This window comes from Crinia signifera, chromosome 9 (genome assembly GCF_055691185.1).
Source record: "Crinia signifera chromosome 9, ASM5569118v1, whole genome shotgun sequence".
Lineage (NCBI taxonomy): Eukaryota > Metazoa > Chordata > Amphibia > Anura > Myobatrachidae > Crinia > Crinia signifera.
Window position 1 is genome coordinate 49277163 of NC_139225.1, and position 27651 is coordinate 49304813.

The 27651-nt window shown below is 46.7% G+C and overlaps 1 protein-coding gene across 1 annotated transcript in view; it reads left to right on the forward strand.

The window, feature by feature from the left end:
- Positions 1-27651, forward strand: part of LOC146035538 (gamma-aminobutyric acid receptor subunit beta-4-like) — a 335033-nt gene that overhangs the window by 112194 nt on the left and 195188 nt on the right. The window contains exon 2 of the mRNA XM_083159044.1: positions 4812-4900. Coding sequence (XP_083015170.1) covers positions 4812-4900 — 89 coding nt within the window. The remainder of the gene's footprint in view (positions 1-4811; positions 4901-27651) is intronic.

Sequence of the window (27651 nt, forward strand, 5' to 3'; positions counted from 1 at the left end):
ACTCTGATTCCCTAGTCCCCAGTACCATTTGGTAGGTGGAATTCTCTAGTTTTTAATTCCATTAAAATCTAAGAAATCTATTTATGGAAACTGGAGATATCTGCAGTCAAGTAAGTGTCCCCCCACCAGAAAATTATGAATAATAGGGTGCCGGACGGGTTCCCGACAGCCGGGATCCCGACAATCATTTACCCGACGTCGGGATCCCGACTGTCAAAACACTGACAGCCGTGTGCCCGACGGCCACCCGCTGTTTTCCCTCCTGGGGGTCCTCGACCCCCATAGAGGGAGAATAGAATAGGTGGCTCGCGTAGTGAGCCACCGTGCCCGCAAGGGGCTTTTTTGCACTCGCCATGCTGTCTGACTCTGGCCAGTAGGGATCCCGACGTCGGGATAATGACTGTCAGGATCCCGACTGTCGGAGTCCCATACCACACCCGAATAATAAGCCCACTCCACTATACACCCCTCCTCTGCATATTAAACATCCTCTACCACCCTGGAAGTTATGTATCAGGGCCCCTTCATTCAGCCCAATGCCCCCTTCTCCCACCCCATCTCCCATCATCTGTGCAGTAAAGGGGTAATTAGTGGAAATTACTGATCCAGGCCCTACATGCTGAGCGGTTGGTATAATACCCCCTACCACCTGCGGGACATCAAAGCTTCCCCCACCCCTACCGCTGGAGGATCGGTAGGGGCCCCAATACATTGCTATGCCCAGGGGTCTACACTGATGTTAATGCCCCTGTATGTATATATACAGTATGTATGTATTTGTGTATGTGTGTATATATATATATATATATATATTTTATTATTATTTATATACATTTGGTCTATCTATAATACTTTAACTGACCCAGCATATACTGGGTCACCTAAGTGTCCATCTCTGTGCTTTGCTCCTCCCCTCTGGAAACCCCCTTCTGAAAATCCTGCGTTTGCCACTGGTTGTGGAGATTATTTGTTCTTGCGAAGCTGCAAAACACTTGTCTGTGTTTAATCTTTATTCTATTCTCCAATTTGAGCTTGCCTTGCCAATCACAGCTGAACAGTATCACAGAAGCATTATGGCAGGAACTGAGCCATAGAAATGTTGATTATTGACACTCATCCCAGCTTTTCTCAGTGTACTGGAAGATTTAGGCTCAACATGTATTGCCAGATGTTACACATTTTTGGTTTTAGTCATCCTGTAAACTGCTCTAGGAGAATTGCAGCTAGAGCTCAAAAGAGGGATAATGTGTAATAATGTAAACTATTCTTTATTAACAGGGCACTGTACTAAAATAAGCTGCATAGTTATATTTACAATGTGAAATCATCATTTAAGCCTAGGTGCACAATGGATATAAAACCTCTAACCTAACATCTAACCTGTCATCCTCTCTGGTACCCATACCAAGTATGATACCATACCAAATATATGTACATTTCTACATGTAAAATATATTCATAGGTTTTGGATGCACAGTATACCATTAATGTATATTTTATTATTAATAATAATAATAATAATACGAATTATGTCATGCTAATAACTAAAACAAATAACCATTTTTTTCAATAATATATAAAACTAGTGACCCTCTCCAGCTTTGCATGGGAGTAATCTTTGTAGAGCCGTGGTGTGGCCTCTTGGTAAAGGGACATACTATCCCATAATGCCCACTTTTTCGTCACGTTTCCTGGCTGCTCTCAGGCTCAATAATGTACTATTTATAGGTTGTGCACATGTGCATGGCATTTATTCAGTATTGACCAGTTGTTCTGTAGGAATTGTGCCCTCTGTATGCTACACAGTTTCCCCCACAAGTACTCACCTTCTGTGGCTGGCTTCTATTATAGCTTTCATGCTCTGTTTTCTCCATGCACAGTCAGAGGCACAACAGAGGCAATGGAGATGCCTGCCTCAAGGCTCAAAACCCTGAAGGGGCACCTGCATGTACAGCAGCACCTGTTTGGCTCACAGCAGAATCCAACTGTGACCGCTGCTGTTCTATCGGGGCTCTGAGGTGCTACACTTGCCACAGAGTTAATTGGCTCAGTCCAACATGCAATAGCGGACATTACGGCATAGCCTGTATTCAGCAAGCAACCGTGCATCTGCCGTTGTGAGTGGACTGTTAGATGGGACCCGCTAGAGTTAAGCCGCCCATACATGGAGCTAGGAATGTGTGGGATGGGATGCATGCTCCCACATGTCACATCACACATCACAAAGTATGTGAGGCACCTACATTTTTAAATAGATTGCAATGCATCTAGTTAGAAATTCCGGCTGCTTTAGCACATTGCATGCCTTTTTTACTAGATGCAGTGTGATCTAGTTCAAAATGCACAGAGCACATTGCTCCATGTATGGGCACCTTAAGCTGGCTGAATGTTGTTAGTCTGATCCTGATATACTGGCCATTGTCACACAGCATAGTTGGAGCTCTGTACATTTACTGTGGGCTCTGGTCCCTGGACAATTGCTGAGAGCACTGTCTACATAATTTTGTAAGACATGTTTGTTTTATATACACAAAACCATATTTTTTTCCTTTTTTTAAATCGAACTTGCCTCCGGGCAACTGGGATGAACTTCCGCCTCTGTGCACATTGCATACAGCTCAGAATGGCCGTCGAATCCTCTAATCCGCTTCATGGATGTAAGAAAGCAAAGAGAAAAGATGGGGTATATTGAATTTGTGGCTTTGCACTGAGACCAGTAGGTGTTAAGAAATATATGGGAAAGTAGTAGGCAGGAGAGCAAAGTAACTACAATAATAACAATCACCTATCAAGGTGCAGTAAGTAGTACAATGGAGAAGTAAGATGGCACAGTGTAGTGTGCTGATGACTCTGATGACCCAAACGATATTGAACAGTGATATATATTGACTTTTCTATGACAATTCTATATTAATTATAAATAAATGTTAATATTTTTACTATGGAAATTTGTTCCTGTATGTGAAGCTGATGAGGGGACTCATGAAATGCTTTGAGCTGTATGCATTGTGCAGAGCCAAAAAAGTACTCACCCAAGACATGTTTCGGTACTTGTGTAGTTTCACGGCGGCACTTCCCAGGAGATTGCATGCGGTATTTGTATACCATTTGCATACGAGCGTGACGATATCTGTATGTGTCTGTAAGCAAAATTATATAATACTGCAAATACAGAAACAAGGGTACTTGTGTAGTTTCAAGGCGGCACTACCCGGCGATGTGATTTAGCACACCCCCACTATCCACGTCACCCCGAAGCATGGCGAGCGCAGTGCGCCTCGTGAGGGGATGTGGTACGCATCCTCCCAACCTGTTCATACCCCCACTATCCACGTCGGCATGGAGTTGATTTTATAAAGTGTGGCGAGCGTCGGCATAAAACGAGCCTAAAGCATGGCGAGCGGATGCGAAATACACGTCCAGTAATCCGTGTCCCCTCGCCACGCTTCGGGCTTATTTTCCGCGTCCGCTCGCCACGTTTCAGTGTGACTTGGATAGAGGGGTATGCTAACTAGCATCGTGTATCGAATCGTATGCAAACTGAATGCAAATCGCATGTGGGATTTGCATATGATTTGCATACGATGCGATCCGCAGGGAAGTGCCGCCGTGAAACTACACAAGTACCCTTGTTTCTGTATTTGCAGTATTATACCATTTTGCTTACAGACACATACAGATATTTAGCACACCCCCACTATCCACGTCAGCCCGAAGCGTGGCGAGCGAAGCGCGCCTCCTGAGGGGAGGAGAACCTGTTCATACCCCCACTATCCACCTCGGCATGGAGTTGATTTTATAAAGTGTGGCGAGCGTCCGTATAAAACGAGCCTAAAGCGTGGCGAGCAGATGTGGAATACACGTCCAGTAATCCGTGTCCCCTCGCCACGCTTCCGGCTAATTTTCTGCGTCCGTTCGCCGCGCTTCAGGGTGACGTGGATAGTGGGGGTATGCTAACTAGCATCGCTTATCGAATTGTATGCAAATTGCATGTTGGATTTGCATATGATTTGCATGTGATTTGCATACGATGCGATCCGCAGGGAAGTGCCACCATGAAACTACACAAGTACCCTTGTTTCTGTATTTGCAGTATTATACAATTTTGCTTACAGACACATACAGATATCGTCACGCTCATCGTTGCTGTGCCACAGCCACTCATGCTTGTTTGGCTTGCCTCTGTTGCACCCATAGCACGTAATCACAATGCTGCTTTAGCACTTCTCAGTGCTTTTCAATGAGCCACGGGAGCGAATAAGACGCACATGCATGGCAACAGGATTGCGCCAATCACAGCAGTTGTTGCACGTGGCAAAGATGGGAGTGGCTACAACTGTATGTAGAGATCTGATCATGGACACCTTGTAGTTAATTTGGGAAGAAATCTTCCATGTGTTTTCTTGTACCTAGTTGTTGTGCAACCAGAACTGAGGGGCAGATTTATTAAGCTCGGTGATAAAATGTCTGTTTTTTATCACCAACAAATCAGTTCCTAACTGGTTTGAAAAATCACAGGTAGGGGCTGATTGGCTAGTGACAGGCACTTTATCACTTCACTGAGCTTAATAAATCTACCCCTCAGTGAGGATATATTTCCTAGATACCACTCTATAGTACAGAAAGAACATCATGCTTTATTGAATCTTCTCCATTATGTAGCATGTTAAAACTTCCATGATCTTAATTTCAAAAAATTGTACAGTGAATCGCTGCTGTTTTAAAAATAATTCCGTAAACCCACAAAAACATTTACCACCCAAACACTTACTTTTTGTCCTTTCTTTACATATTTTCATTTTACTTTGTAGCCAACATTCTGGGAATATCTCTGTGGTGAAAAAAACTGTGGACAAATTATTGAAGGGATATGACATCCGCCTGCGACCAGACTTTGGAGGTAAGCAAAATAAACTTATCTTTTCTCTCTTATATTCATTTTTTAATTAGGAACCATATACTTATATATTATTATAAAGCTGTTGAATGCTTTCCATATTTAATGAAAAAAATTATATTTTATAATATTTGTATATCAATAATAACAAAGAACATCATAAAGTGCCGTATAAACAAATTCAATAAGCACTAACACAGACAGTAGACAACGTTCTCTCCTGAATAGTTTAACGTTAAAAACTTAACATCTAATTTGTTACCATTCAGAACTGGTAAGAGAAGACTACTAATCAGAAATAGGAAAACACACATTTGTAAATTACTGCATATTTAATAGGCGTAATCCCTGAGTTCACATACAGCCTTGAATTGCATTATTATTAGTACAGTGAGAAGATGAAATAAGATGAGAGAAAAGCAAGAATAATGATTATTTTAAGCTGGTAAACAGCATGTTTAAAGTCAGATCTGGCCCTAGGCATAGGCAAGCTAGGCAAATGCCTAGGATCACTCATGCTGCCTGCCTAGGAGGTCTGGTATTGGGCTGGCTACAGTGATCGGATAGCTCAGCCAGGAGCTGGCAGCAGCAGGGACTGCCCGAAGCAGCAGGAGCGTTATTGAGAGCAGTGGGGAACTTTAATAATGACGGAAGGAACAGGGCTGCTGTGCCTGAGCAGCAGCAACAGTCCCATCTCCCATGGTCCCTTGTGTTCAGTATGTGCAAATCTGTCACTGTTACAAAGTAGAGGATGCCTCCTTCTCTCCTGCATCTGACCACCCCCTCTCTGGAGATGCTATGCAGTCCAGGAGCCGGGAAAGAAGATATGTGACAGGTGCTGAGCATCGGGACCAGATTTGCCACTAGGACCATGAGGCACGGGCCTAGGGGTGGTACAAATTAAGGACAGCAGGCAGCCAGGAGCCTCGCCTGGCACAGGTCACTAGCTCTGGGTCTCTATGGGCAGCAGCATCAGATGGCCAAGCAGGCAGCAGGAGCACTGACATCACCCTTTGCACAGCTGCCCATAGAGACCCGGAGCTAGTGACCTGTGTTGTGGCGAGGCTGTACTATGCACTGCAGCCACCACTAGTGCTCCCTCCATGCGAACTCCCTGTGCACTCTCCCTCCCGTACACTTCAGCCGCATGGACCCTGGCGTGGAGGTGTAGGTGTGGCCGGCCGCCAGCTGCAGGAGCCTCCGGCAGGAGGATGACAGGGGGACGATGTAAGGGCTTAAGGCGGAGATGGAGGAATTCCAAAGGTCACTAGATCCCAAGAGGACACGCTGGTGGGACCCTCTTCAGCTCCGTCACTGACCTGTAGGGTGGGGACTGGCAGCTGCAGGAGCAGGCGGAGAGGCTGAACCACCAGGTGGAGCTGCTGATCCGGGCAGCGGGACTGAGTGTCGGGGATGGGCTGGCCAGGTACTCAGAGGGGCATCCATCCTAATCCGGCCATACTGAGCACCCGCACCTGCTGGCTGATTGTGCCTGTGTACAGCCCAGGCAGCTCTTCTTACAGATGTTCCAGAGGTGCAACAGGAAGTCAGGTACAGTTTAGTTAGAGAAAGATGCAGTGTTCAGAGAAGGAGAAAGAGAGAGGTGCATAGGGTGAGAGAGGGAGGGAAGAAGAGGTACATACAGTAGGGCCTGATTCACACCTGCGAACATACGCAGCTTGGCAAAGAGATAAATGCCTCCAAACTTAACAAACCCCTCCCTGTGCGAATCACTGCATTTGCATGTGAGGGGATGTGTGTAAGCGTACACATCCCCTCACATGCAAATGTTGTGATTCATGCGAGTGGCGGTCACATGCCATCAAATTATTTTTTGTCCCTTTCGCAAATACTGTAAATGTCAGCCTAGACTGAATTTTATTTCCAACGGAAATGGCATTAGTGTTTGGAGTTATTTGATTTGTACACTATTATATGGCCAATACCCTTTTTGTCACTAATATAAACATGGAAGTGGGGGCAGGAATTGATCTCAATGATATCATAGAGAACCAAAATGAGGATTGTTACAGGTAAGGGGTGATGGGTGTTGCTGGCTGCTTCTGTGATCTGTGCTCCTGGGAGTGGGTGCTGGTTCAGAGGTGAAGCAGACAAATTTTTGCCTAGGGCATAAAATTGCCTAGGGCCAGCTCTGTTTAAAGTTTAGAATACTTACACAAGCAAAATGTAGCAGGATGATATTTTCTGACTTTTGCGATTTTGGGTAAAAAACTTCAGAATTTGCACGCTTTCAGAAATAACAAATGTAAAGGGGTGTGAATTGTAATTTAATTTGCACATTTTGAGGTACAGTAAAAATCACATGTTTTATTATGAGTAAATTTTTTAAAAAAATAACATTTCGCATCCAGATGTTTTCCCATTATATAAGTACAGGTTGAGTATCCCGTATCCGAATATCCGTTATCCAAATTATTCCGAAAACCATACATTCCAGAAAGTGATTTTTATTTTTTATTTTTTGCTAAAAACTCACTGGGGACATTTGTAACAGCATCACTGGGGACATGATATGTAACTGGCACTATATATGTGCAAGACAATGACTGCTTGGCATTCAAATTCAATATCTGAGATAGTACACAAATTTTGTTTCATGTTTTGAAACCTTGTTTTTTGAACAAATAAAATATATTTGTGTGCATTTCATGTTTTTGATGTGTTTATACAGCATAAATGCAAGATACTTCAAAATACATAATTGAAATATTAAAATATTCTGAAATACGGAATAATCCGTTATCCAAAATTGTCCTGGTCCCGAGCATTTTGGATACGGGATACTCAACCTGTATATTATAAGTATAGAATTTGCAAATTAAATAGGGTACGAATTTTTATAAAAATTACCAAAAATCACAAAACAAATACAACAGTTTCAGGCTGGTGAATTTGACGAACCATGCACAGATCAGTGAGATATGTGCATGGTTCTGTCCAAACAAATGTATTAAAGTCTAAAGAACTTAGGTTAAAGTACAACCAATCGGGCGCAAACACTAAAAACTCACCCTTGGAAACAGGGAATCAATGTACAATAAAGTAGACGGCTGCTCCCAATTAACAAATTGGATGGTTTGCTAAAATGGAACAATAAGAAAACGGATGTGTGTGAATAAACACATACATCCAGAGAGCGCCACACAATTGGAAATCGTTCAGAGTGTTTTTAAATTTATTGGTACATACATATAATATAAAAACTATACCCTTGGTACAGACTTATGATAAAAATAAATATAAAAAAACAACAAGTACTCCTTTAAGAATATAGCAGCTGTTAGTCCCAATAATTAATAGTTCAAGTGAACACTCCTTGAGCAATAGAATAGAGTTACTGTATATTGGTCACTCCCTGTGCAAAATCTTTGAGGTAATAATTTCAGAAATTAATTAGTGGCTGGTATTTATATTTACAGTCCGTCCTGTCCATAGACAGCTCTAGCTAAACTGCCAGCTGTAGCCGCCTGTTGACGACCAGCTGATGTATCTGTATGCCGTGAGCAAGCCGTCCACCTTCAGCGTACAGCTAGATGGAAGCCTCTGAATTGCCGGGGACTAGAAGAAATTGTGCGAGATGCAGTTAGACTCACCCAGGCTGTTCTGACTTATCTCTCCTGCCAGAGAACCGCTTGCGTTGTTAGTGCCAGAGCACTGGGGGTGTCTCCCGTTGATCGCTGTTGCCGGAAGCCGGCTCAACAGATGGAAGTAGGTTTGAGGAGATTGCACGGGAACTGCTGGTTATAGATTCACTTTGAGTATAAAAGTTTGCTCTGCCCCTTATTAAAATGCATTAAAGTGAATGTTAAAAAGAAAATGGTGTGGGGTCCCCCCTCCTGAACCAAACCAGCCCTGGACTTATTGAACCATTACTGGTTACAAAAAAACGATGGACAAAAAAAAACTAAGGGTCCCCCCTATTTCTGAAACCAGCCCCAGGCTCTTGGTCCTGGTTCCAAAAATATGGGGACAAAAATACTCGGGGGGCTTCCCCGCATTTTTAAACCAGCATCAGGCTCCAAAAGCCAGCAGTGTCACACCACAGCCGGGGGACACTTTGCATACAAGGTACCCCAGCCATACCATGAGCACCGTGGCCCTGGACGGGGTCCGTAGGGGAGTCAGAACCCTCCCTATTAAAATTGGGGTCCTCTGTTCAGGGCAGTGGATGCCGGGTTGATGCGTTTAAAAATAGATGAAATCACATTGCTTTTTACTACAAGACCTAGCATGGGGGCATTGATGTGCCTGCTGGGTCTCGTAGGTTACCTGTAAAAAGAATGTGGAAATAATGAGACAAGACACCCAGAGATGTAAAACTTTAATCTCAACCTTTTACATTTTAATAACATTCACACATACTGTACTCACATGTTTCAGTGTTAACCTCTCTCTGCCAGTGCTCACTCGCCACTCAATGCCAGATTGGCCCGGAGCTGAAATTTACAAGAAAGAGGGAGTAAGAATAGGAGGGGAGGCAAAGGGGGGTAGGGAGAGGATGGGAGAGAGAGGGGGGTGGGTGGGAGTAGGAGGGGAGGCCAAGGGGGGTATAGAGAGGATGGGAAAGAGAGAGGGGGTAATAGTAGGCAGGGAGGCAAAGGGGGTAGGGAGAGAATGGGAGGGAGAGAGAGAGAGGATGAGAGTAGGAGGGGAGGCAGAGGGGGGTAGGGAGAGGATGGGAGGGAGAGATAGGGGCTGAGAGTAGGAGTGGAGGCAAAGGGGGGGTAGGGAGAGGGGGTGAGAGTAGGAGTGGAGGCAAAGGTGGTAGGAAGAAGATGGGAGAGAGGGGGTGAGAGTAGGAGTGGAGGCAAAGGGGGGTAGGGAGAAGATGGGAGGGAGAGGGGGTGAGAGTTGGTAGGGAGAGGGGGTGAGAGTAGGAGTGGAGGCAAAGGTGGTAGGAAGAAGATGGGAGAGAGGGGGTGAGAGTAGGAGGGTAGGCAAAAGGGGGAAGGGAGAGGAGAGGGGTGAGAGTAGACTGGGAGGCAAAGAGGGGTAGGGAGAGAATGGGAGGGTGAGAATGGGGATGAGAGTAGGAGGGGAGGCAAAGGGGGTGTAGGGAGAGGATGAGAAAGAGAGAGGGGTAACAGTAGGCAGGGAGGCAAAGGGGTAGGGAGAGAATGGGAGGGAGAGAGAGGATGAGAGTAGGAGGGGAGGCAAAGGGGAGTAGGGAGAGGATGGGAGGGAGAGATAGGGGCTGAGAGTAGGAGTGGAGGCAAAGGGGGGTAGGGAGAGGGGGTGAGAGTAGGAGTGGAGGCAAAGGGGGGTAGGGAGAAGATGGGAGGGAGAGAGGGGGTGAGAATAGGAGGGGAGGCAAAGGGGTAGGGAGAGAGAGAGGATGAGAGTAGGAGGGGAGGCAAAGGGGAGTAGGGAGAGGATGGGAGGGAGAGATAGGGGCTGAGAGTAGGAGTGGAGGCAAAGGGGGGGGGTAGGGAGAGGGGGTGAGAGTAGGAGGGGAGGCAAAGGGGGTCGTGAGAAGATGGGAGAGAGGGGTGAGAGTAGGAGTGGAGGCAAAGGGGGGTAGGGAGAAAATGGGAGGGAGAGAGGGGGTGAGAGTTGGTAGGGAGAGGTGGTGAGAGTAGGAGGGTAGGCAAAAGGGGGAAGGGAGAGGAGAGGGGTGAGAGTAGACTGGGAGGCAAAGGGGGGTAGGGAGAGAATGGGAGGGTGAGAATGGGGATGAGAGTAGGAGGGGAGGCAAAGGGGGTTAGGGAGAGGATGGGAGGGAGAGAGGGGGTGTGAGTAGGAGGGGAGGTAAAGGGGGGTAGGGAGAGGATGGGAGGGAAATAGGGAGGGAGAGAATGGGAGGGAGAGGATTAGATGGAGGGAGAGAATGGGAGGGAGGAAGGAGAGCAGGGTTATCACTTTGTCAGTGGGAATCTCCCACATCTTTTGAGGGTCCTCGACCATCGAAAGATGTGGAAGGTGCACGCTTATGTAAGGTTGCTCAGAGCAACCTTTCATATGCGTCTACACTCGGTGGAAGTGGGCGGACAGCTGACATCAGCTGGGCATTCCCATATGCTAATGGACTACAGTACCAGGCTAAGCTTCCTAAAGCAGCAGCTCCTCGTGAGGCCTGGGTTGCGGAGCTTATGACTGTGTGAGTGGCAGGGGAGGCCAGGCTCAGGACCTTGGAGAGGTAGAGAGAGCTTAGTGAGGGATGGCCACCACACTGCCTGCACGGTTCTGCGGTGAATCTGATCTAAGGTTAGAGTGCTGGAGCTGGAGGAGGGGTGCATGGGAGAGAGGACAGCACTGGAATTTAAAAAAAAAGTTATGACCAAAAAGCGCACGTTACCATGTATAAAAAAAATTAAAATGTGTAATAAATCGCACATTTCTGTTTTTTTTCCAAATTTCACACATTTCCGTGACTAAAACTTGCTAGAATTTGCAAATTACTTTTCTAACCCTGAAACGGCATTTAATTACATTTGAAATTTTGGACAAAAAAAATTTAGTGTGATTTTGTACCTATACACCCATTAGACCACCAGCCGCTTAAAATTTAAAGAAATGACAGCAGGGCAGAGAGACCTGTGTGCTGCCTGGCTGTTTAGTCTAATGAATTGCTCGTTGCCAAGGGGGATGTCTCACGCCGTTGGTCGCTGGATACACCTAATTGAAAGAAATGACAGCCGGGCGGAGAGCGATGTACGCTGCCTGGCTGTAATAAGTGGCATTGATATTTTCAGTTTTCCCTTTGGACCGCCAGCAGCCAATCAGGAGTGGCATTGGTGGTATTGAAAGCCGCTCCTGATTGGCTGCCGGACCCCAGCGTGAGAACTAAAAATATTGATGTGCCTCCAGAGACTACATTGCTCTCTGCCCAGCTGTCATTTATTTCAATTAGGTGCGTCTAGCGGCGTGTAACATCCCGCCCTAGGCAACAAGCAATTCCTTCGACTAAACAGCCGGGCAGCACACAGCTCTCTCTGCCCGGCTGTCATTTCTTTAAATTAGGTTCAGTAGTATAACATCCCCCTTGGCATCGAGCAATTCCCTCCCCCCTTGGCAATTAGCAATTCCCTCCCCCCCTTGGCATCAAGCTAACCCTCCCCCCCTTGACAACAAGCTAACCCTCCCCACCTTAGCAATGAGCAATTCCCTCCCCCCCTTGGCAACGAGCTAACCCTCCCCCCTTCACAACGAGCTAACCCTCCCCACCTTGGCAGCGAGCGATTCCCTTCCCACCTTGGCAAAGAGCAATTCCCTCCCCCCTTGGCAACGAGCAATTCCCTCCCCCTTGGCAATGAGCAATTTCACTCCCTCTTGGCAACAAACATGTATTCCCCCATGGGATCGAGCATGAAGCCCCCTTGGCATCGAGCATGAAGCCTCCTTGGCATAGAGCAAGAACCCCCTAGCAATGAGCACTTGGTAAGCGACACTTATGTGTCAAATATGTAATGGGAATAAAGTTTTGGTTATGAAGTATGTAATGGGCATTATGGTGTGTGGCCTTATGTGTAATTGGGATTATGGCATGTTGATTTAGGTGTAATGGGTATTACGGAGTTGGATAAAATGTGTAATGGGCATTACTGTGTGTGGTTTAAAGTGTAATACCATGCCCCATTTTGTGATGTCACGCCTCTGCCCCATGAGACCACGCCCCCTTTTCGCCACATGGCTTCGCCGCGCAAAGGTCCGCCCTGCTTACAAATTTGGATTTGGGACCACCCATTACCATGATTCTAGATTGGCCTATGGTACCAAATAGTGCTTGCAAATTTCAATAAAATGTAAAATATGCATTTGTATGCTCCTGTTGCCTTTAGTCTTTTATTCTTTAATTTGCAGTCCAGTATACCATAGCATTCCCAAGATGCATACACAACACGGGTGGGAACACTAAAAAGTTATAAAAGGACACATCTGTGAAGGTTTTTGTTTTGTTGAAATTCTTGTTTTTTGTTGGTTCTAAATGTTTAAAGTCTCTTGGTTAAAAGAATTGTTCACTGGAAGTCCATGCATTTCTTAGGCACGTCACAGTGACTCATGAAATATGACATCTCAGGATTGAACATGTTTTTTTATATTAGCAATGTGTCAAAGTCTATATGCCTTGCTATCAGTGGCGCAAGTAGAAAAAAATGACAGTGGTACTGTGCTGCACACCAACGGCCCTTAGTGGGAAAATGGGAGTGGTCGGGGGCGTGGTCATATGACACTAGGGGGAGTGGCTACATGACAAAACTTTAGAACACAATGACATTTCTGTTTGGACTTCTGCATTGCATCCTGCAGGAGCCAGATAAACTACAAGGCGCATGGACAAAATGTACATAGATTAATGCCTGTTACGCGTCACACACCCAATACATATTACCCATGCCATAATGCCCATTACACATTATGCCCCACACCATAATGCCCATTGTGCCACTGCTGCACAACTGATGCCCATTACTAATATGCCCCCACAGTGCCAGATATGCACCCACAGTGCTAGGTAAGCCCCCACAGTACCACACATATGCCCACACAGTTGCACACATATGCCCCCAGTGCCAGACATATTCCCCCACAGTGCCAGACATATTCCCCCACAGTGCCAGACATATTCCCCCACAGTACCAGATATGCCCCCACAGTGCCAGACATATTCCCCCACAGTGCCAGACATATGCCCATACAGTACCAGATATGCCCCACAGTGCCACACATATGCCCACACAAGGCCAGATATGCCCCCAGTGCCAGATATGCCCCTCACACTGCTAGGTATGCCCCCACAGTGCCAGATATGCCCCCCACAGTGCCAGCGGCAGCACAGCACAACTCACCGTGCAGTGCTGGCTGGCTGGCCTGGGTGGCTCAAGTTGTCTCCTGCTGCAATGTAAAAGTTAAGTGGCAGACACCAAAGGTATCTGTCACTTTAAGAAGCGCGGTCCTGCACAGTAATTAAATGTCCATACGTTTATAATGAAAAGGTATAAATCATTTTATTAAAACAATATGATATATAGCAATATTTTCCCCCAAAAAAACACAATTCATGAATTGCAATCACACAAAACGAATAGACAAAGACATACAACACATAACATATAATATAAAAGCTTGATAATAGCTGGGATTGGCCGATTGGTTCAGTCACTGGGTGAATGAGGCTTTGTGCAGAATATATCTAGAGGCAATTTTAGAACTTTATATATAGTTACCAGTCCTGTACATTTGGTTCCAAGGCAATGCGCTGGTGGTAGTGGTATTTAACCCTCAGGTCAGTCTCTCCATCCGATTATTTACCAGAGATTAATCCGGAATTGCTGCAATGGGGACCTTTCCTGCTGGACCAGCCAGCTGGGTGGTTAAAGGTATTTGTAATCCACATATACTTGCGCTGAACAGGAACACTGCACATATAAGACCAGCGGTGGGTATGGGCTCAAAAACGCGTTTCTCCGCCTGTCACTAGGGTCGGCGGCTTCCTCAGTGACTGAGGAAGCCGCCGACCCCAGTGACAGGCGGAGAAACGCGTTTTTGAGCCCATACCCACCGCTGGTCTTATATGTGCAGTGTTCCTGTTCAGCGCAAGTATATGTGGATTACAAATACCTTTAACCACCCAGCTGGCTGGTCCAGCAGGAAAGGTCCCCATTGCAGCAATTCCGGATTAATCTCTGGTAAATAATCGGATGGAGAGACTGACCTGAGGGTTAAATACCACTACCACCAGCGCATTGCCTTGGAACCAAATGTACAGGACTGGTAACTATATATAAAGTTCTAAAATTGCCTCTAGATATATTCTGCACAAAGCCTCATTCACCCAGTGACTGAACCAATCGGCCAATCCCAGCTATTATCAAGCTTTTATATTATATGTTATGTGTTGTATGTCTTTGTCTATTCGTTTTGTGTGATTGCAATTCATGAATTGTGTTTTTTTGGGGGAAAATATTGCTATATATCATATTGTTTTAATAAAATGATTTATACCTTTTCATTATAAACGTATGGACATTTAATTACTGTGCAGGACCGCGCTTCTTAAAGTGACAGATACCTTTGGTGTCTGCCACTTAACTTTTACATTGTTTCCTTAAAAGGGATCAGCACTCCCTGTGTAAGAAGCAGCGATACCCCTGCCCAGCTAACTGATAATACTTGTTCACATTGAGTGATATAATTTTACACTGTGTCTTTTTTTGCTGAGAGTATTGTGGGGAACATTGTCCTTCAATTCTTTCTGTAAATAAAGATCTAGCACGATTAGCGCTACAGAGTGGCCCTAGGGTCACTAACTGTCTCCTGCTGCAGCCTGCTCTCTCCCCCTCCAGCCGCTGCCTCCCGCCGCCACCGCCGCTGCTCCTGAGGAAGGAGAGACGCACGATGCGCTCCGCTCCCCTCCAAAGGGAATCTGCTGTGGCGGGGGGTGGCGGACCTGTACAGGCCACGCCCCCCACCACTTACATATGCGAGCATGCGCAGTAGGACTCAGGGGGGGGTGGTAATTTGCTATGGCGGTACAGGGTACCGGCACACTATGTTTTAGTTGTAAGCCGTACCACCCCGTACCGCCATACTTAAAGCCTTGCTTGCTATCAAGACATTATCCAAGGAAAATAGTATTCTTCTTTTTGGAATATGTGCATTCGTTTTGCAATTAAATACATTTAATGGACGTATAGGGGGAAATTTACTAAAGGAAAGTTGTAAAAAATAGGTGTATTTGTAATTAGAAATACACTTATGTTTGACATTTAGGGGGACATTTACCAAAATGGATTCGTAGAAAAAAGGTGTATTCGTAGGGAGAAATACACCTTGTTTTTACGAATTTGTATTTTCGGGATTTACAATCCCAAAAATACAACAATTCGTAGTCCTAAAGATGGAACATTCGTATTTGTATTTACAAATACGAATGTCTACACCATCGATAGGATACGACAGAAATCACCATTCAAAAGAATGGTGGTTTCTGATTTACTAAGCAGCCGTACTGATAATACGGCTGCTTAGTGGTGTAAAACACCCACGCAAATACGACAGGAAAATAGAACCTCATTTTCCTGTTCTATTTGCGTTTTAGCCTGCACGGATCAGTCAGATCCGTGCAGGCTTCAGTGTTAAAAAATAGAAAAATTAAATAAATTTAAAAAAAAAACGGCGTGGGGTCCCCCCCACAGCCGAAACAGCACCAGGCTGACAGAGCCTGGAGCCGGTAATTAAAAATCAGGGAACCCGACAAATAGGGGTTCCCTGATTTTTAACAACCAGCCCCAGGCTCCTGCTCTGGGGCTGGTTCCCAAAATATGGGGGACAAAATGACTAGGGGTCCCCCGTATTTTAAGAACCAGCCCCAGGCAAAACCAGCCAGCAGGGTAATGCCACAGCCGGGGGGAGACTTTTTATGCAAGTCCCCCCGGCCAAAGCATTAACCCTACCGACCAGTCAGCCTGGCCAGGGGCCCTGGGGGAGTGGGGACCCCCCCAATAAAGGGGTCCCCCCCCCTCCAGGACTTACCTGACCAGGCTGAAGCCTGGTGCTGTCCTCGATGCCCCTGGGCGGTGGGCATCGAGCTGATAGCGGTGTAAAAAATAGAACAAACGATTGTTTTTTACTGTGGCACTACAAGTGCCAGCAAGCCTCCCCAGCAAGCTGGGACTTGGAGAACCACAAGTCCCAGCCTGCTGGTCATTAAAGGGCCCGCTGGGTCTTGTAGTGCCACAGTAAAAAAAAAATAGTTAAATAAAACACACTGACACCCATTTTAAATAAAAGTTTAATACACACATTACACACATACTGATACTTACCTATCTTGATCCCGTTGGTAGGTCGCTGGCTCCGGTGTCGGCGGCTCCGTGTCGGCGGCTCCGAGGTCGGCGGCTCCAAGGTCGGCGTCCTGTCCGAGGATAATCCATGTTGGACCTGTGGAAGGAAATCCAACTCACCCAGGTCCTCCATGGATGGTCTTCTTTCTTAATCTGTCGACATCCAGGTCTTCTGGCAGCTGCTGACGACTTCCAGCAGCTGCCGGCATCTCCCGCGACGCTCCCCGGCTTTCAGAGCCGGAGAGATCCTTCCTCTTCGGCATCAGGGCTCAGAATGAATTCTGGCCAATCAGGAGCCGCCTAGCGGCCAATCAGGAAAGGTCTTTCCTGATTGGCCGCTAGGCGGCTAGGCGGCTCCTGATTGGCCAGAATTCATTCTGAGCCCAGACGCCGAAGAGGAAGGATCTCTCCGGCTCTGAAAGCCGGGGAGCGTCGCGGGAGATGCCGGCAGCTGCTGGAAGTCGTCAGCAGCTGCCAGAAGACCTGGATGTCGACAGATGAAGAAAGAAGACCATCCATGAAGGACCTGGGTGAGTTGGATTTCCTTCCACAGGTCCAACATGGATTATCCTCGGACAGGACGCCGACCTCGGAGCCGCCGACACGGAGCCACCGACACGGAGCCGCCGACACGGAGCCACCGACACCGGAGCCAGCGACCTACCAACGGGATCAAGATAGGTAAGTATCAGTATGTGTGTAATGTGTGTATTAAACTTTTATTTAAAATGGGTGTCAGTGTGTTTTATTTAACTATTTTTTTTGACTGTGGCACTACAAGACCCAGCGGGCCCTTTAATGCCCAGCAGGCTGGGACTTGTGGTTCTCCAAGTCGCAGCTTACTGGGGGGTTAGCTGGCACTTGTAGTGCCACAGTAAAAAACAATCGTTTGTTCTATTTTTTACACCGCTATCAGCTCGATGCCCACCGCCCAGGGGCATCGAGGACAGCACCAGGCTGCAGCCTGGTCGGGTAAGTCCTGGAGGGGGGGGACCCCTTTATTGGGGGGTCCCCACTCCCCCAGGGCCCCTGGCCAGGCTGACTGGTCGGTAGGGTTAATGCTTTGGCCGGGGGGACTTGCATAAAAAGTCTCCCCCCGGCTGTGGCATTACCCTGCTGGCTGGTTTTGCCTGGGGCTGGTTCTTAAAATACGGGGGACCCCTAGTCATTTTGTCCCCCGTATTTTGGGAACCAGCCCCAGAGCAGGAGCCTGGGGCTGGTTGTTAAAAATCAGGGAACCCCTATTTGTCGGGTTCCCTGATTTTTAATTACCGGCTCCAGGCTCTGTCAGCCTGGTGCTGGTTTCGGCTGTGGGGGGGACCCCACGCCGTTTTTTATTTTTTTTATTTAATTATTTAATTTTTTTTTACACCTTGCAGCCTGCACGGATCTGACTGATCCGTGCAGACTGCCTACAAATAATTCGTATTAGCAGCCGTATATACGGCTGCTAATACGAATTCCTACTACATCGGAGGGTTACAAAGCAGTCGTATATGACTGCTTTGTAAATCCCCCTCCGGAACACGACTTTGCAAACGACTGAAACAGTCGTATGCAGTCGTAAGGAAAATACTAATACGAAAAACTAGGTTTTTCATATTAGTAAATTTCCCCCTTACTATCCCGAAAATACGGCAATTCGTATTTGTATTGATAGCACATCAATACGAATACGAATTGCCGTATTTTCGGGATAGTAAATGTCAAACATAAGTGTATTTCTAAATACAAATACACCTATTTTTTTACAAATTTCCTTTAGTAAATTTCCCCCCCCAATGTCAGGTTTAATACTGGTCCATGCTTCAATCAGTGATTTCCCTTTCACTGCAACAGTGGATGTATTATTCTTTAGATAAACCACTGTTTAAGCTGCCTTCAATTACACCATTTTGTTCTGATGTATACAAAATGGTCAGCTGATGCTTGATATTTTCAGAAGTCCAAAAAAAAATGTTTGTTTTAGTACTGTCCTCCATTGATCTTCAAGTCTTTAGTCTGTAAGCAATTTGGATGTCTACTAGCAGACCACAATATTGGTTATCACTTCAATTTTTTCACTTAAAGAAATTTCATAAGTGTCATAAAATACCTGTATCCACTAAAGGGGTGACATTTAGGGGGAAATTTACTAAGATTTGTATTCTACTTCACATGTGATGTTGCTGTGGGCAACCAATCAGAATTTACTTCTTATTTATTTAGCAACCTCTAGAAGATAGTAGACAGGATCTGATTGGTTGCCCATAGCAACATCACATCTGAAGTAGAATACATATCATAGTAAATTTTCCCCTTACTAGGTTGAGATTTTTTCGCACTGTCAAAATCAAAATCACACGCATGCGCGCAGTGTCTATTCTCGTATGAAAATGAGGTTGCGGCTAATTAGCATAAGCCGCACTCTCATTTGCATACGCCCCGCTCCTTTTCGGGCGCTGTCCCTGTTTCATCAGCACAGAAGTTGGGAGGTATGTTATGCACTCATTACTGCTAACATAAATTTCCTTTATGTGGTTGCTAGCATACATTTGGCCAAAGGTATGTACCTGCCCACCGTGTTAAGGTCATGATGATGATGTTTTGCCTACTGGTGTGCCCGGCGGCACCTTACCCACAGTCAGGGGCTGGCTGGCAACTTTCAGCCTGGGGGGCAACACAAGCAAGTGGCCCACCGCCATTGATTCACTACCCTACCCTCTCCCTTCTCCCCTCTAGTATGCAGCAAGGATTAAACAATCCTTCCCCCACACACACATACACCAGAAATGGGGACCGTGTGCGCCAAAGGCGCGTTGCACAATTTTACCATGTAATGCCCATTACACATAATGCCACACATTTCAATGCCCATTACACATAAAGCCAACACCATAATGCCCATTAAACATAATGCCACACACCGTAATGCCCATCAAACATAATGCCACACCTTAATGCCCATTACACATGTCAAACCGTAATACCCATTACACATATTGCCAACACCGTAATGCCCATTACACATAATGCCACTCACCGTAATGCCCATTACACATAAAGCCAACACTATAATGCCCATTAAACATAATGCCAACACCGTAATGCCCATTACACATAGTACCAACATCGTAATGCCCATTACACATAAAGCCAACACCATAATGCCCATTAAACATAATGCCACACAACGTAATGCCCATTATACATAATGCCAACACCGTAATGCCCATTACACATAATACCAACAATGTAATGCCCAATAAACATAATGCCACACACTGTAATGTCCATTACACATAATGCCACACACCGAAATGCCCAATAAACATAATAATGCCTATTATATATTATAACACATAACTGCTGCTTACCTACATGCTCACTGTCAGAGGTATATTGCTCGATGCCAGGGGTTACATACTCATTTCTAGGGTAAATTACATGATTGTTGCTATGGCAGGGTTGCCGACTTTATTATTCTCCTCTCCTTGCTCAGTTTCTCCTTTTCATCAGCGACCAGAGATGGTCGCTGATGAGAAGGAACCTCTGCCGGGAGAGCTGCAGAGGTAATCAGCTGGTCGCAGGAGCAAGCTCCTGCGACCAGCGATTAGAACGGGGCTAAAAACGGGAGCGCGCACCCGGCGATTTATCGCCGGGGCACACTCCAATCACTGGCAATATGGTCGCCAGCGACCATATTTCCAGCGATTTCAGCCCCTATGGCCCTGGTGTGTACACAGCTTTACTCTTAATGTTTTCCATAATTGCATATACTCAGCTAATGTGGACACAATTGGGTGTCTGCGATGGCTCCTGTGGCCGTATCTTTACAATCCTGGGCGGCAGATTCACTTGTAAATGTTAGCAGCTCAACGGCCCAGAGAATCAGAATTACTATTGTATTTGCCGGGATCCTGTTGGTGAGTGTGTGGTGCTAGCTAGCAAGCACCCTGGAATGGGGGGGGGGGGGGGGGTTGGTTAATGAAACCCTGGGGGGACGTAGGGTTAGGTTTAGGCACATACAATGGGGGGATTAGGTGGTGGGGTGCGGGGGTTAGGCACTAGTCGGTAGGGTAAGGAACAGGCTGTTTGGGGGTTAAGTTTAGGCAGTGAGGGTTAGGCTAGGGGTTAGGTTATGTCCTGTTCAGGGGGGGGGGGGGGTTAGGGCTAGGCTGCAAGCTGTGAGGGTGAGGTGTAGGCGGTGGGGTGTTGGGCTAGGCACTAGTGGGTAGGGCTAGGGTTAAGCTGCAGGGGTGGTTAGGGTTGGAGTTAGGTTGCATGATGCAGAGGATTTAGGCGTCATGGTGCGGGGATTATGGTTAGGCAGTAGCTGGTAAGCTTAGGGTCTGAGTTAAGCTTTAGAATGAAGGGTTAGGGGGTAGAGGAGCAGGTTAGGGTGTCATTGGAGCCCCTGTCAGGATGCAGGGACGGTATTATGACCTCTGGCATCCTGACCATTGGAATGCTGTATGTGTCCGAGCATACAGTATACAGAAATTAAGAAAAATAATTATAGTAAAAAAAAAACTGACACAAGATGTACTAATTACACATACTCCTGCAGTGGCACTACAAGTACCAGCAAAGTATGGTGAGACTTCTAGTTTAATTAATGCTGGACAGATGCAATATACAGTAGGTGTGTGTGTAAATATATATATATATATATATATATATATATATATATATATATATATATATATATATATATATATATATATATATATATATATATATATATATATATATATATATATATATATATATATACATGCACAGGACACCTAGACACCCCCCAGACATTTAGAGACCCCAACCTTCTCACTGCTCACCTCTGCATTTCAGCTTCAGGGGCAGCACTGGGTTGCACATGCCATGGATCTGTCAGGCCAGCCTCAACTTTGAGCCCTGGCCGCTGGGGTCTCTGACTGTCTGCTGCTGCAATCTGAAGATCCTCAATCCTCAGCTCCCCAGCTCAGACCAGCTCCATGTCTTCCCCGGAGGCGGAGCTTCTCTGTGTGGCTGAGGGGGAGAGGCAGCAGTGCACTGAAGCGGCATGTGCACACTGACATCTCTCTCTGGCTGTGTGGTGACCACACTAGAGACTGGGGACTGCAGACAGAGGGCTGGTAAGTCACATAGCATGGCCACCGAAGGATGTCTTTTTTAGAGACATCCTTCATTCTTGTGCTAAGGGAACGTAGCAGCGCCCCCTAGTGGCCAGCACTTATAGGCAGCTGCTTAAACGTAGCTCCGACCCTGCAGACACTAGAGGTATGGCAGTACCTCTAGTGTCTGTCTCCTCCAGGGCGGCGGCCATTTTGTGAGGGGCCGTCGCCTTACAGAAGGCTGTCTTCTCTGCACTGCGGCTGGACCCGGAGGAGGAGGCAGCAGCTGCGGCAAGATGCGCACACAGCCAGCCCCAGCCAGCAGATACCGGCCCGGGGGGCATGTGGCACCCTGCCCCCCGGCCCAGCCCGCCCCTGCAGCACAGTGCATATGCACTGTAGACACAGTACCACTGAAAGCACCCAGCCTCTGTACTCCATCGCCTGACCCCCCCCCCCCCCACCAAGTCGCGCGGCACAATAGGATTGATTTAGTGCTAGTTGCAACGTCTTCCTCTCACAGCACCCTCATGGCTGTAGTGGCGCCGTTGCACTGAACACTAACACCGCTGCTTCTCATGTATCAGCATAGCTGGGCAGCACTGCCCCGGAATCTTCCGCCCCTCCCCTGCTTCATGCTTAATGTAGGAGAGCTATCAGGAGGAGAGACATCATCTAAGCAGCAGCCTGCCCGCATCTAACCCACTGGACCTTATGAGGAGCTGCTTTGTTTTCTGGGAGAGACTCCCAGCCCTCCCCCAGCGAACACCCAGGCGGCCAGGATGTCAGATATGTAAGAAAACAGCCGAGCCATGGCTTTATGTGTAAGTGGCACTATGTGTAACAGGCATTACAGTATGGCATAATGTATAATGGGCATTAAGGTGTGTGGCTTTATGTGTATGTAATATACAGTATATGGCATGTACTGTATAATGGCCATTATGGTGTGTGTGTAATAATGTGTAATGGACATTACAGTGTGTGTGCCATTATGTGCAATGGGCAATATGGTGTGTGGCATAATGTGTAACTTGCATCGTGGTATGTTTGCCATTATATGTAATAGGCTTTATGGTGTGTGGTATAATGTGTATAGGGCATTATGGTGTGTGGCATTATGGGCAACAGACATTACAGTGAGTGGCATTATTTGTAACTGTTATGGTTTTGGATGTGAACCCACAGCCAGGACAGCTGTTTAGAACAGCCACGGCGACACCTACACCAACTCTGTTGTTCTCTTCGGACAGGTGACCATAGTCTGCAGGTGGCTAGGCTTCTCCTGTAGTCGCCATGTTTAAAGGAGTGAGTTAGGACCACTCCAACGATGCAACCTGGTTTTGAGCGGAGATAAGGCTACAGCGACTGTCAGAGGTAGTGATAAGAGGAGGTCTAGCTAACTGGCTCTATCTGGGAGGAACACCCTACCTAGTGGCACCAGACCGAGAACGGGGAGTGTGACCCAGTCGCAGACACCAGACGCAACAGAACCGGGGTGCCTCCAACCTAAAACAAGCCAAAGTAAATAATGAGTACACAAACACACCAAAACAAGCATATACCCACTACCGTGGGCCTCTCCACACCTCGAAGAGCTGGATCAAAGGAACTTCAGACAATACTGAACAACAAAGTATTATGGCAGCTTGCCAGAACTTTATAAATAAACAAAGAACAAAACCAGGCTCCACTGGATCACTTAAGTGACCTGGAACAGTCATAGCAGGGCCACGGGACATCCGGCAGCTCAGGATGGTAAAAAGCAGGCTGGGACAGCCTGGAGCAGACAGACAGGATTCTGCAACTGAATGTAAGCAGGCTGGAACTGCCAAAGGCCAGGAAGGCTGCACTGGGCTAAGTGTAGGGAGAAATGGACAAATTACCAGCAGACGGCTGGTAAGCTCCAAACAGAGCAGTACCTAGACAGGTGACCAGCTGTGGACCAGAAATTGCAGCTACCTGCAAAGGGAACAGGAACTAGAAACTATCACTGGGCAGGGCAGTGCTGGAGAGAAGGCCCTATGAAGAGCTCAAATAATTATTTACCTGGGAGAGATCCAGACAGCTCCCCAGCTGTGATAACAAGCTCCTTACCTCTCAGACTTGTGCATAAATTAAGCTCAGAGAATATTGAGCCAAAAATGCACAGACTCACCACCGGAGGCCACCAGAGAGTCAAAAACCAAACACAGACTGAAAACAACATGGAACAGACATGACAGGACTGAACCATACAACATGGCTCATGACAGTTATGAGCATTTTGGTGTGTGTCATAATGTATACTATGGTGGGTACACTTTTAGTTGTGCAGGGCTGTACACCAGCAATTGCATGCCCCAAGAAGCCCCTACATTTTTAAGCATGCCTTTGGCACGCACTGGCCCTGCTCTAGGTGTGGGTGTGCACCAATTTCCTTTTCTGGCACAGGGCACCAGAAAGTCTACAAATGGCACTGACCAGCAGTCTCTACGGTACTTGTGTAGTTTCACATCGGCACTTCCCTGTAGATCGCATGGTATGCAAATCATATGCAAATGTCGTATGTGCTTTGCATACAATTTGCATTTGACATGGTAAGCATCCTCCCGACCTGTTCATACCACCACTATCCATGTCAACGTGGAGTTGATTTTATAAAGTGTGGTGAGCCCAAAGCTCACCACACCGGAGGTGTATTCCGCGTCCATTTACCACACTTCGGGCTTATTTTCCCTCGTCCCCTGCCGGGGGTCTCACGCTTCGGGCTCGGTGGCTCCGAAGCCACCGAGCCCGAAGCGTGAGACCCCCGGCAGGGGACGAGGGAAAATAAGCCCGAAGTGTGGTAAATGGACGCGGAATACACCTCCGGTGTGGTGAGCTTTGGGCTCACCACACTTTATAAAATCAACTCCACGTTGACATGGATAGTGGTGGTATGAACAGGTCGGGAGGATGCTTACCATGTCAAATGCAAATTGTATGCAAAGCACATACGACATTTGCATATGATTTGCTTGCCACACTTTATAAAATCAATTCAGGGCAGACGTGCATAGTGGGGGTTTGAACAGGTTGGGAGGACGCGTACTGTGTCCCATTGTGGGAACGACGCTCGCCAGACTTCGGGCTGACGTGGATAGTGGGGGTGTGCTAAATCACATTGCAGATCAATGCATATGCAAATTGTATGCAAATATCGTATGCGATTTGCATACGTTCCGCTGGGAAGTGCCGCCGTGAAACTACACAAGTACCATCTCTACTATTACTGTCTGCTATGTATGAAGCTGACTCACTTTATCACACTTGTTATTTGACTCCAATATCAATACCTAAAAACCTTATCTTGGAATTAGGCTCTGCGATATAGTCTTTACAACCTTTTCAATGTCTGCCTGGACTCCAACAGATGATAATTTCTAAGTAACTGACAACATCTTATTGATGCATTCCTTAATGCCCTTGCACTGTTAAGTGCCATACAAAGTGTCTTGGGTTTTTTACTCATAAGACTCGTATTTTCATAACCTGGTTGCAGGACTATCCACACGCCCTTTGCAGATGGCTTCCAGTTGATGATGGAATATGCAGGTGTGTCCTCAATATCCTCAATACGCCATGCACTGCATGATGCCTGTCAGGAGTGAGCTGATAGTTCCTTGACAGCTCTGTTAAAGTCTGGTGTCTGTTATTTTTTTTATTACAGAATATGACTCTAATTGCATAATTGTATGAAAAGGACCCAAATGCAGCTTTTACTGATTTAAATGATATGCGGCATGCCCATATTCTATGCAGGACTGCAGCTGTATCTGCTTTTGTTACATTACAGTGTTTTCCTGTGTTTTTTAATCAGCAGAATCTGTTTGTCATCAATGTGACTAATACTTTTTTCGGTACTTGTGTTATAGCATGGCGGCCATTACGTAGTTAGCGTAGAGTCCCTGTCAGAATCAGCATAGTGTTTGCGCGGCCAGCATAGTTAGCGTAGTCAGTCATAAGCATCTAGTGTTCCTGCTAGCGTAGTAAGCATAGTCCGCGTCCCTGTCAGAAGTAGTGTAGTGTTCCTTTGGCCAGCGTAAACAGCGTCCCTGTCAGATATGTGTTCCTGAAACACCCCCACTATCCCTTCCAGTCCGAAGCCTGGCGAGTGGATGCATTACGCGTCCCACCAACGTGTTCATACCCCCACTAGTTGATTTTATAGAGTGTGGAGAGCGGACGCGGAATACATGTAAAGTAATCCGCATCCCCTTACGGGCACGCTGCACTTGCCACGCTTCGGGCTTTATAAAATCAACTCCACGCCAACGTGGATAGTGGAGGTATGAACAGGTCGGGGGGATGCATAACGCATCTGCTCGCCACACCTCTGGCTGGCGTAGATAGTGGGGGTGTTTCAAAAGGAGGGTCTCCCTGAAGCGGACACGGGCAGGGTTGCCGTACCCTGCCGCAATAATACTGAGATGCAGGAGCGTCTGAGATGCACTTGCATCACAGACAGATGGATTTTCTCTCCACTGGCACCCGCATGATCCCCTCTCCGCCGGTATCCGCCAGCAAAGGGGATCTGGTGAATACCGGCGCTGTGTGAGAAGTGCTCATTAGGCTTGCCATGGACATCAGGGAGAGAGCCATGGATGCCGCGGACAGAGCTGGGCTGCCACGGAGTCACTACGCTAACTATGCTAAGCAGCCATTGGGCTGCAGCGGAGTCACTATGCTAAGTACGCTAGGCAGCCATTGGGCTATGCTGACTATGTAGCTTAGCCTATGCTGAAAACATAGCGTTGCCTGGTGCCGTGCTATTACACTAGTACCCTTTTTTCATATTGCAAATGCCAAGTTGCACCTGAGATTTGGACTTGGATCAGTCCAGGGAGGATTTGCGAGATTTTCAGTAGCTCCCCACAGCGACAATAAGCCTGGTAGCTGGCATCAGATGGTTGCGGGGTGAAGTGGCAGCACATCATCAGAGGTGGGGGGAAGAGGCAGCACTTGGAGATGACTCTGTCTTCAAGGGCTGCCTCCTCCATAGTGTGACTGGGACCCTGGTCGGTTGACATGGGTTACCCATTCACACTGCACGGCAGCTCGGGTCCGACTGGGGATTAACCTTTCTTTTAACCTGGGTTAGAACCTGGGAAATAAAAAATGGCCCTTTCACATTACACAGAGAACTGGGTATGAGACACATTTTAATTGAAAAAGTCACATGAAAAGCGGTTTGGCGATATAAGTGCACAACAAGAGGGCTGTTTAACATAACTGTAGCAAGGATGTAGAAGGACACATCTGTACTTGTTGTTCATCCAAAGGATCCAATGAATCTAACCACCGCCTTGGGATTTGGGTTGTCTACTGGATCAATCTGGACTTTACACAACTTCTCATGCTTTACGTGAAATTGTGTAGCAATTTCAACCCTCCAACCCTTTCAAATTTTATGAAGCTCATGCTTGTGCTTGGGGTATACATTTTCATATTTAAAACAAAACTGTAACCCTCCTTCACAGCCATAGAACTGGGCTCATAACCTACTGCCAGATGCTCACTCATTGTCCAAATGTTGATTGCAAACCAGAGAAGGTCTTTATAAACCTTCGTAACTTTTGTTCTAAGTCAATCAGTAAATCTACTCTTAAACTCTTTGTTACACTCACCAAGGAATGTTGGTGAACCCTAGCAGGGTTTTCCTGGGGAACGCCTGGAGAGTGATGGAACAGATGAAAGGGCAGGACCACTATGGATACTGGACTGCAGTTCTTCAGCCGAGGGGCCTCTGGACGTCTTCTGGGTAGCCACCCAGGACACCCAGGTATAAGTCCACAGAGAATACAAGCAAGCTTTCTTGCCAATAACAGCCCCTTTC